General features: G+C 37.6%; 1 protein-coding gene across 1 annotated transcript in view; it reads right to left on the reverse strand.

The window, feature by feature from the left end:
* Positions 1–1,337, reverse strand: part of dnajc1 (DnaJ (Hsp40) homolog, subfamily C, member 1) — a 68,034-nt gene extending 66,697 nt beyond the window's left edge. Inside the window, exon 1 of the mRNA XM_036518605.1 lies at positions 1,035–1,337. Coding sequence (XP_036374498.1) covers positions 1,035–1,187 — 153 coding nt within the window. The 5' untranslated portion in view covers positions 1,188–1,337. The remainder of the gene's footprint in view (positions 1–1,034) is intronic.
* Between the last annotated feature and the right edge of the window lie 10,969 nt (positions 1,338–12,306).

The raw sequence follows: 12,306 nt of genomic DNA on the forward strand, positions 1-12,306 counted from the left end.
TCTGAAGATAGCTGCTGGCCATCCCACAAGCAGAGAATCTTACTTTTCTTCTGACAATATTTGACTTCTAACTGGTAAACACTTTATAGTTATGCTTCTCTCTCTCTGGCTGGACACGGGCTCTGAATTCATTATCTCAGACGCAGAGCTAAGGAGAACAGAATGAAGAGTAGTAGAGAGAGTAGAGCAAAACAAGGGAGCCGACCTGCTGCCTGGTCATAAGGCAAGTTAGCTCCAGTTAATGAAGCGCCGTGTTAAAGGCACGCTTACAATATAGTGTATTAAATCTGAGACTCTCTAACCTAACCATTACGGAACAACACAATTCTATCTACAAATCTTTAACATGCGTTTTAAATTAAACTACCCCTTTACTGTTACAGAACTACTATCGTCAAGTCAATACAACCCAACTTCCATCTTTCTGAAGCAAGTTTCACATTTCTTTGGCTGGTGTGGTTCGCTGCGAAAGTGCCACGACCAAACCGAGGACACGTCACTTTTCCGTCAACGTCGCTGTTTCTTACACTCCCAAAAACACGTTTTCGAGTTGTATACTGCTGGCCACAGAAGTATCATCAATGTCGAGGGTAGGCCTCTAGCCTGGACCTTTCCTGAAATTAAATCCGAAATTCACAACTTCTCCACACAAAAGCGCTCCTTGCAACGTGCAGCAATCCCGGCATCGAGTCGAGTCACCCGAAACGATATGATGAAATGACTTAAGCTTTGCGACCACCACACCTCACTCAAAATTATCCAGCTGTACCATTTTAAATTGGATGAAGATAATCCAACTCTTGCAACATTATTTCTGAACACGATTAAAGGTGACAGTAATATACCGCTCCCAATACTTTGCAACAGTCGTCCTAATGTAATTGACAACATGTACCGATGTTGTTGCCGCATAGCCGAGAGGTACATAACGGAAGTGCATCAATCTTTCGAAACACGAGAGCTTTCTCGTAAAAAAAAAAAAAAAAAAAACATTGCCCGTACTTCGTCAAAAGAAATTAGTAACATTGGCATACCTGCTCGACGGATAAGAATTCATAAAAGTTTTGTGGGATTTCCTCCACCAGGTCAAAGAGTTCCAGGTCTGTGTTCCATGTAAGCGTAGGCACCGGCTGAGCAAAGAAAACGCAAACAACAAACGATAGTGCTATTACCCAAGAGTACGCCATTCTCGGATGATTGTATAATTCCAGTCTCTGCGACAGCTCCCATCCACAATAGAAACGACAAGAGGATGAAATTAAATGTTATTTTGTTTGTTTCTTTTGGGAATGCCATAGAACTGCCATAGTCCCTCCAAATCAGACGTGGCTACCGCTTCCCGTGTTGATCTTAAAGGAGACGCATCTGTCTTGTCTCGTTCTCTAAAACTGCTGTTTCTCCGTAGCTCTTGTCAATGTATTAGTCTTTGCATTATTCTTTACGGTGATTCCGAGTAACAGTTTTGAAAAATTGCTATGGTACTGAGCAGCGTTACCAGGTCCCATTTTCGGCATACCCTTTTCGTTGAGTCATAAATCCACAGACTATTTTCATAAGAGTTTCTTCGATGCCTCCGCAATTAACAGACAACGAACATCGTGCACTGTAAATAAGTACAACAAATGAAATGCATTGAGGGTTACAGTGTTGCAGAGTAGCTAAACGGAAATGCACCAGTGGTGTAAATACAATGCATAATTTCAGGAGATATGCATTTTACTACAGCTCATTCTTCCTTTAAAAACAGGTGTTTGAGACTATCCTGATCACTGTCACAGGTGGACATGCTGCCATTGAACCTGTGGAGCATCTGATACAGGCTCTCCCGAGTTTTGGACTGCAGTTGATTTATGAGTTAGGGCTTCGCTGAAATCACAGCACTAAACATGCATCCACAGCTGCATTGGATAGGTAGGCTGAGACAGCAAGCTCTTCTAAATGGCAGCATCCCTGTCTTCATTCACCTCAAACCAGAACTAGGCTTCCTCTGGCACAGCACATCTCTGGTTGGTGAGCATGGACCATTCCTTTTCAGTTTCTTGAACATCCTGACAGGTCCACTGAAATTCCTGCACAGTTGCTGAGACAGTGAGGGAAGCATGTTTAGTTTCTCAGCAAGATCATACTGACTGGTAGTCTGTTTCTGAGAAATCTTATAGCAACTGGTAGTCTGTTTCTCAGTACACTTGTAGTGGTTTGTTGTCATCGTCAGTCAATATAACATTGTATGTGAAACTTAATTTGATTTGCTGTTGCTTATGAGTCAATGGTAATTTTAGGCAGCCAGCGTCATAATTTGCTAACAATATTGCCATTGGTTAATCTTTTGTAAGATATCTAGGTAGCTACTGAAGGCAAGTTTGCTAATTGGATAGCAGTTGCATCATGAGAAAGAACGATGTAATCTGGTCTGATTGTAGTTACTTATTTCTTGTAATCTGATTACGTAATCCCGATTACATGTAATCCGTTACTACCCAACCCTGCATGTTGCACATAATATTGCATCAAATCATCAGCATGTAATCCTCTGCGCTGACCAACATGGTACACACTCATGGTACACAGCATAAATTTTGTCCACCCAACTGAAAATCTCTATAACAGCAGCTGACTAACCAGCTAGCAAACCAGCCAGTTGTACATAATAACATTTAGGATACAAATTTTCGAATGGCTGGAGAGTTTTTCACTGTCTGTCTGTCCAACCACCGTTTCACTTGTGTTATCTGTTACAACATAGCTAGCCAAATTTTCTCTCCTCCAGCAGATTTTTTCTGTCCTCCTCTTCAGCTCACATTTCTATGCTTATGTATAGGGTTGGAAAACGTTGCAGGCATATTTACCCTTAAGTCTGAGGCTGGTAACATTTACCTGGAGAGGAGGCTGCCTCTGGCTGCGGGGTGACATCAGCAACATGTGTCAAATCAAAGAAGCAAAAACTGTGCCCATGTTATGTGTTGTTAACCAACTCTAATGCTTGTCACCCATGTTGCTGAGTTATTTCCAAATTACATATGCAGAATAGAGAAAACCATGTTTTACTGGGGGTCTATACAGTGAAGCTGTAGGAAATCTGTTGTAATTGTATAGATTTTTATTTTTATTTAGGGTGCCAAGCACCTATGGTGTGTAGGCATTGTATTGTTTTTGTTCAGATTTTTTTGTGTTTGTCTTTTCAGTGGTCCAAACATCAAAGATGTAAATGTAATTGTACAGATTTTTGTCAGTACATGAAAAAACATGGGCGGCATTACCTAAAGAGTTTGCACTATATGCACAACTTTAACATAATACATGGGTAAGTGCCCTAAAGAGCATGATGCATCCCTAATGAAAGTTTCATGTTGTAGAAACATGCACACAGATTTAAATTATGTTGATTTTTGTACCTCTATGTTATCACATGGACCCTCAGCCACATGGTATTCAAATGCATTATTTTGTACATTTTGTGGTATTGTGCAAAATACTTACAAATCAACTCCTCATAAACTGATTGATATTTTGAGTTGATAATTTATGTGTACATGTTGTCAGAGTTGAATTGTTGAGCAATTCTGGCGTGTATACCCAGTGCTAGACAGAAATTAATGCTATTGTTACGGAGGAATAAACACAAATCAGTTCTGCTCTGACTGGAATCAACGTAGAACAAGAAAACTTTATTGACACATGCACACTGTTATACACGCACAGATCACATGTCAATCTCAACGCAACTCATTGGCTGTTATCATTGTCCATCATACAGTACCTGCATTTAATCATTAAGTTTGCCTATGTGATAATACAAAAAATAAAGATTTACTTTTACAATTGAGAGCACACGTATTTTATATATGTCAACAGTACAGTCCTCATGGGGTACTCTAACCAAATTGCCAAGGAAAAGATATTACAACAAATGACTTGGCTGTGGCATATCATTCAAGCTGCATCCAGATAAAATTTACACATTTCTTGTGCAATGGAAAAAAAAACGTGGTTTTCAATTGGCTATAAATTTCACATGGTATATCCAAATTGTATGAAATTGATCGACAGTATCTACAGACTCACATGGCTTGGCCACCATTTTGCTTTTGCTTATTATGTTTACTCAGATTATTTATTTGTTTGTTTATTTATTTATTTATTTATGTGACTTTATTCAATTGCCTATAAACCCATAACAGTGCATTGAAAATTCATCAAATTTTGTGGGGTGATAGAGGGTCACGGCCTTTACAATCTCCTACAATATGCCACTCATAAGCCAAATGACCAAGCAGCCATCTTGGATTGAAACTGGAACCCCTTGCATCTTTTGATGAAAAGGTCATGAAACCTAGCACAGACATTCCTCTCCTCATCAGGAGGTACTTGGTCAGTAATCCTGCCCTGATCTAAACTGTGAAGGAGAAGCTGCTTCGTGAAGGAGAACTTCAAACCACTATAAACCAATGAAATTGTGAAATTTGCTAATAAATTTGCAAATAAATATTATACACCATTGCATCAATCTTTTTCAAATTACTAACATAATACTAAGGCCACATGAAAATGATGTTCTGAATTTGAAATCAATACATTAAAAACATGATCTCCACATGATCTTGAAAATGCATTTTTTAAGTAAAATTTTAATGTATCAAAATAAAAAATCTTCTTCTTGTGATTTGAAATTATGTGAAATTGAAATATATGAAATGTGGGTCCTTTAAAATACAGTATGCTGACAAAGTTGCCACATTAAATAAAACCAGAGTTACATTCCAATCAATACGGTGGTAAAATCTTTTTTTTTTTTTTTGCTACTTTTGAAAAATCAAGATTTTCAAAAGGGTATAAATCCTATACAGTTTCTGAAAAAGTTGCAAAGTCTCAAAATTTTGAGAAAAACAGATCCTTTTCTCTCTCTGACCTCAATAAGCCCACCAAAGATGAATGATATAAATCACATGATTTCAGGCCATTTTGAAATAGCTAAAAACAGTTAACAGTCAACTACTCCTCAGCTGTTGGACTGATCTACACAAAACCTGTTATGACCAATCCTTCCACTAATCTCTACCTTGCAAAAGAAAGCTGCTTTGCCCCCCTAGCTGTTGTTTTGGTGTTTCTCCCTGTCTGCCAGTGTCATCCATGTGCTTTTGTTTACAGTGCCCATGTGTTCCAGCCCTGCCCTGCTCTTTGCCCTGTCCCCGCCCACCTGTTTCCTGATCGCCTCCACCTGCCTGCCTGCCCACCTCTGTCCTACCTCATCGTCAGCTCCAGCCCTTTATATGTCTTTGTCGTTGTTGTCTGAGTCCGTGCTGGAGCACTGACAATGGCTGCTTGAAGTTATTCAAATTATAGCATTTGCTAATTAATACACGAATGAGCCAATGTCATTCACCTTTGCATCAATCATTCTCAGACTTCTTGTGCACAATGTCAAAACCACTTTGAAATGATGTTCCAAATTTGGAAACAATCAAATAAAAACATGGACTCACAAAAGCTTGGAAATGCACATTTTTAAGGAAATTTTTAACATGTCAAAATGTAACATATTAGAATGAGTTGTAATTCATTAACAAAAACCACTTTTACTTTCCAGATTAATGCTGGGAAATTTAAGACATTATCTCACATTAAACTTGGTCTATGAGCTGCTAAAGCTTTTCAGCACACTAATTTTATGCATGCTGAATATTCAAACTTTGCCTCAAACAGCAAAATATCCTAAGTCCTTGGAGGAATGTAAGTTACTATATGTTTTATACAAAAGATAGCTCTTTTTACGATGATTTATGATCTTCTGTTTTCAAGCCAGGAATACCAAGGTCATAACAGGTAACACAGGTGAAATGGTGATTGGAGAGATTGACGGTGACACACTTGCCAGCCATTCCTAAACCTGTAAAGTGTTTGGCTTCTCTTATTTTGACCTGATGTGATTGCTTCAGAGAATGTGTCTTACGATTATGTTAGAATGCAGAGCAGTGAGCTATGCTTCTCATATGCATGTCTCACGTTTGTTTTGGCATCATATTTCTGCTCTGTTTAAATCTTTTGAATGTCAGATAATGCAGATGATAAATAGATTGCTTGCATGACAAATGACTGCCATATTTTGCTGACCAGTTAGCTTCCTCACTGGTTAATCAACTGCTGTCATCCTCACAAAGTATCATTTGGTGCTGCTAGACACACTTTATTTTGCATTGGAAAAATGATCACTGTGATTGTTGAGTTCAACGGATTAACTTGATGTGTACTTGTGATTCAGCTGACTGGTCACCAGTCACTGATTGGTTTATGACTGTCAGTATGAACATCAGCTGGCTGGCTGGCTGGTTAGTGGACAGTACTCGTACTGTGGAGTGTGTACCATACGCATTATTCAGTGCAAGGGATGACATTAGCCATGATGGTTTATCAATTGAGAGGTTTTATGTGCTCAGCACATTGTTTAAAATGAAACATGCTGATTCCATTGTAACCTGCTATTTTTAGAACCCTGTCTTTTGAAGAGTGGTGGAAAACGAATATGATTCCACTAGCAAACATCTCCTGGCTGTATAAAGTTGAGGTAACAAGAAGCTATTTTACCAACCTGATTCACATATTTGAGCACTTCAGTTTCACTATTTATTAATTGATCACCTGAATTTAGATAATTACCCCATGATTTTCCCCATACCATCTGTACTGCTATTTTCTCCACAGTGGTCTTGAGAGTTCCCCTAAATAAGGGGTTTCACCATCTGGGAATCCTGTTAGGGCTATAGGGGTTAAGACCCATATGCGCACTGCAAATAAAAAAATGACAGTAACGGAGAAAATATTCATTGTGCCTGATGCGCAGCTGAAAGATCACTTATCATAAATGCATTTTCTTTATATTCAGTGTGCTGTTAATTATTGGGTCTTGGGACACATCTGAGATTCAGCAGAACACAATGAATTCAACAGAGAGCCTTTATGTTTAATTTCAGTTTGGCATCAGTAGAATATTGGACACTGATTATTATAACTTGAACAAGGTCAACTGATCTTAGTAGCTGTTCTGTCCTGAATTTAGATTTAGGCTTATTTGATGCAAAATATGTGCAGTCAAAGCAGACAGTGCCTGTGGGGTTTTAATTAATTTTTTGAATCAAGGGAATTGTTTGTATAAAAATGTTCTTGCCCCATTTGTGAATATAATAAAAAATATGACTTTGTAGCATGTTCCCACAATGCTTACAGCAAGACCATATTGCCAAATCTGATTTCATGTGCCAGAGTAAATCCCATGAAACATTTTACCTGTTTCTGTGGTTGTTATAAAACATCTCTGGAGTAAAAATCAGAGATGACAAAGCTTGCTAGAGAAGGGATGTGAATTATGCCTTCCTTCATTCATCCAATCATTACCTGTCAGTAGATAACAGCATTAATTATTTAATATTTAATATATTTACCCACAGTTGATTTGCTATACATTCCTTATAATTAGGTGGTTCATGTTACATCTTTGTGTTTAAAATGAATTTGTTCAACTTTTTAGCCATGTCTTAAATAATGACTTTCTTATCAAGATCAAAGCAGGTAATGTGCCATCCCCATGCTATGAGCATAGCTGTAGACAGATGAGCCATAGGGATGATGTGTCTTTGATATGCTCCACGTGGCTGCAGTTTAGAATGATTTATCATGAAAACACAAACCACTTCACACTGATTTACCCTTATCAGCTGATGTAATGTATAGTTCCCTTTCAATACATCAAGACCCCCTATAAGAAGGATTACTCTGTGCTGTTATGGATTACTATCCTTAGCAGGATCATGGTTTAACAAACAAGTGTCAGTCCTTCCATGTGATGTCCTGCTTGTGTTGTTTTTGTCTTCCTGTCTGTCAGTGTGGGTGTGTCATTTGCTTGGCCCATCGCCCCACCTCCTGTCCCACCTATCTGCCCTGCTGCCACCACCTGAAGCCCATTCTGCACACATGTTCATTGCATCACCAGTCCGTGTATTTATACCCCTCTATTTGCTCTGTTTTTCTGCCAGTTCGCCACAGTCTTTCAGTCTGTTTCGGTCCTGCCTGTTTGTCTTTTGTTTGCTTTGTTTTTTTTTTGCTTTTTTTTTGGACTTCTGCCTGTTTCATTGGATTTTGACCCTTGCCTTGTGTTTTGGATTTTCTGCTCATGGATTCTCTGGTTTTGACTTGGACTGTTCTCCTCATATGATTTTTGGATTTCCTCAAATAAACGCCTTATTTGTCATCCCAGTCTGCGCCTGGGTCCTTCTACCTGAAAGCCTGACAACAAGTAGAGCTCTCTTTTACTGGACCCTCAAATAACATGCCACGTAGTCAGTGTTTAGTCAGGATTTATACAGTCAGCCAGTTAACTGAGCTCTATTAATTGCATTCTGTTTGTATTCAAAACATAGGAATATTTAAATGTCATGAGAGAATAAGATACCTTGGCATGTTATAGTTACTGTAGGAACCAGGTTCCATGTGATCATAAATGAATATGAATCTACTGAAAATGCTGTGAAGGACAGGTTGGTACAGTAAGAATGTTTAACAAAGATTGAGAATGCAGGACTCAATCCAATTTTCACTATACTGGCTTAGGATGTGCTCATCTCCAGGGCACCTTACATAGCTTATACATGTTATCCATGTTTAGTCATGGAGATTTATCCAAACATTAACTGCTCTAAGGTACAACAGCAGTGATCCATCAGGGGCTTTGAACCTTATTTTGCCCCTTACCACTGTACCACACTGATGCCCTGTTCATTGCCACTACACCACACTGCTAATCTGCCCCTTACTGTTACACTACACTGCTGCTATGTTCCTTATTGCTATATTACACTGCTGCAGCATTTACTCTGACATACTTATGGTACTACATCTATAAAAAGACCATTTGGTATCATAAAAATCATACAGTAAAGGTTCCATTTACTTAGCAGTGACTGCTATTTTTGAGAAGTGAGCCACTCCCATTATGAAGTATCACTGTTTTTTTTTCAGTCATAATCACAAATTCACCACTGTTTACCTCTTCCAGCCGTATAGTCTCTCTCACACAGTTTAGCTGTTGTCCAAGTTTTTTCCACCTGTGTGCAGCCCTATTTTGAAATCACCAATTGGATATGCTGCATTAGTCTCACTGCAATAACCACTGTACCCATGGAAGAGTGTTGGGGTGTATTGAATGTAATCTTATGATTCAATTACATGCCAAGTGCAACTGCTTTTCGCACTGCAAGTCATCCAGTGCACTACAGTGAGCTAAGCACCAATTAGAGGATGGACGTGTCTTGACTGAACTCATCCAAGCAACCTGCCGATACAAGACATGTCCCAGGGTGCCTGAGAGGAGCAAGACGAGCCACCCAATTTGACATTCTGGACACTTTTTTTTCCTGGGTTTATTTGGTTTGAATTTGTGTATGTGTATGAATGTGTTTTGTGTTAGGCCCTGTAATTTTCATGTGTTCATGTACAAAACCTTGTGATAAGTAGCTTTTGTTTTCAAGTTCACCTTAAAGAGCAAAGCATCAGAATGTGTTTGTAGCTGGTCAACCACAGGCTGATTGGGTAATTGACTGATTAGGAAGTCACACCCGCAAGTTAATAAGAGGTAGAAATGAGGAAAAAGTCCTTGGTGCATTCATTTTACCCTTTAATTTTGCCTATTCTACCAGTTTCATCCCGTCCCGTTCATTTATAATAAATTAGGCACTTTTTTGAAATCTGTATTCCTATGTTTTAAACAAAAACCTTTTTATGTGTATTGGCTAGCTTCTTCAAACCCTAGAATTTGATTCATGGGGATTATATCTGGGCAGGCAGTAGTGAAACGTTGCTCAGGGAGGGGATAGCAGGCCACTGACAAAAAATATTTAATTTGGAAAATTGAATATGCAGTATTTTTGTACCGCCTTTACATTCATGTAAGCACTGTTTTAACATTCACCTGCTCCCCTTTTTCTTTTGAAGTGCTAAACGAAAAGGGATAAGAACAGGCAATCCACAAGCTAGGAGACAATATGCATGTAATGAGTGCCTCATCTTCAGTATCAGAATTTATTTCACAAGATTTCCTACATGTTTTGTTCAGAAAATACATGGTACATCTTGTCAGCTGTAATTATTCGGTATTAACAGAAGCTTCTAACCATCTACCTCTGACGGCTATTCAGCTCAGTGATGAGCGCTCTCATGGATGAGATAATTTGTTGATAGTACGTGTAGTGATAAAATCATCTGAATATGAAATTATGAGGAGTGCAAGATTGTGTCTTGAGGGCAGCTAAGCTGTGGCTGCCAAGACTTTATTTAATTTTAGACTTTTTTTTACCTAAATTTGACTCCAGGCAAATTAGTGTACAATGTATTATACAATAAAATCTCATGTAAAAGGACATAAAACAAATGAAAGAATTTTAAAGTTCAAGCAATTTTACAAAGTTCAGTTACAAAAAAGCTGTTGAAGCCTGTTTTTATTTGTGCTGAAGAGTGTATTTCAGCTGATGGTAGACAGAATAAGAGGCTCAGGGGGTGAAAAAGCAGTCACTGACTGGAATTCAGTGTGCAAAATTATTGCAATTAATTCCACATAAATTTCTATTAATTCCCACTGAAAAATTTCCATTTTGAAAATTCCTGGCATTTTGCAGTATTGATAGTACTGCTGAGTTATGACTGCCATTTATGAACTGGATTTTTATGTGCAACTTCATACAAAGCATTCATATGTTGGTCATCGACAGATGGTATCACAGGGGAGACCAAAGATGTATGGGTAGAATCAGAAAAATAAGAAATATTTGTTTAAATTAAATCTTAGTTAAATGGAAATGAGGAAAACTTATTTTTCAAAAGGAAATATTTTCAAAATATCAATATGTAAAATTGTATACATGTGCACAATTCAGGCTTTTAAATGTGATATGTAATGTCATTTTAAAATCAATTTCAGTATTTAAAAATAATTTGTCAAGAAAGTGCTTTTATAACTTATAATATTTTAATTGTTGTTGTTTAATTGTTTAATTTTATTTGCCGTTTTTCAAAACATTTAGACTACAAAACAGTCTCTAGTTCCAATTTTGTCTCGTTCATTTTATTATAGTATCTATTGACATTTTGTACTGTTTAATTACTGTAAGTATGGTAACTATATATTAAAGACTATATTTGCTATTTGATTTACAGTTACATTTATTCATTAGGTAGACGTTTTTATCCAAAGCGACTTACAAGAGAGGTGAGGGAGTACAACACAAGCAAAAAACCACAAGGAGTCAACCATATTTCATTCTAAATAGAAAAGCTGTGAAATATTTTGAGGTGATAGCTCTCCTGATTTCACAAAAAAAAAGCACAGAAGAGCATTCGAATACTGTCATTTTATACTCGCATAAAATGTTTGGGATTTGCAATAAATTTACATTCAATCTATCTAGCAAATTAATCAATTACACTGGAAAGGTGACAGGAGTGTATTAAAATTTGATGTCTGCATTTATATATTAGACTTTTGTGACTTAATTTCATGGCACTTTTATATAATGAAATTTGCTTTTGAATTTTCACATTTAAATCATTTCCCATGATCTCATTTTTCTCATACTGTTACAACATGCTGTTATGCATTCAATACAGACCCTTAGATCACATCCTAACGACCGATGTCAGTATGTGTATTTTTACAACAACCTGAAAATGAATACCGGCCTATTGATGTAGCAGAATTGCAGCATTGAACACATATAATTGCATTTGTTTAGAAATAATGTCTGGGTATGACACTTTTTGCGGTTTGCGATGAAGAGCTGCAGGGAATTCGAATGAGTTGTTATTTATATTACTCTTCCATTAAAAATAAAAACCTTATACTTTTCTCTCCAGTACCTAGATCCTAATATCCGTGGTTTATTAATAGCATGCCTATTTTCCAGCGCTGTTTCCAGCGCTCAATGCTAAATCACCTGACAGTGCAATTTTCGGACAAGCCCACGTGTTTTAGATAACTGTTTTGCTCCTCCTGTTTTTAGCTAATAGTGTAGTTTTTAAAGGTTCGAGTTTTCTGCAGCATGGACTAAGAGGAACGAAAACCACCTCCAGATTCTCAACCTCCTCTGTACGACGTGTAATAAATATTTTAAAAATAGCCTCACGTGGCACTTCCAACAGCCTACTTAGATGATTTGACACATAATTGTCAATTTACAGTATACACTGAGTATCACATTTGTTTGACATTAAATTGGCTGCAGTTCTCCTGTGCTTATTAGGCTGTACCTTATGTTATAATTGTGAAGA

Source organism: Megalops cyprinoides, chromosome 24 (assembly GCF_013368585.1).
Source record: "Megalops cyprinoides isolate fMegCyp1 chromosome 24, fMegCyp1.pri, whole genome shotgun sequence".
Taxonomy (NCBI): domain Eukaryota; kingdom Metazoa; phylum Chordata; class Actinopteri; order Elopiformes; family Megalopidae; genus Megalops; species Megalops cyprinoides.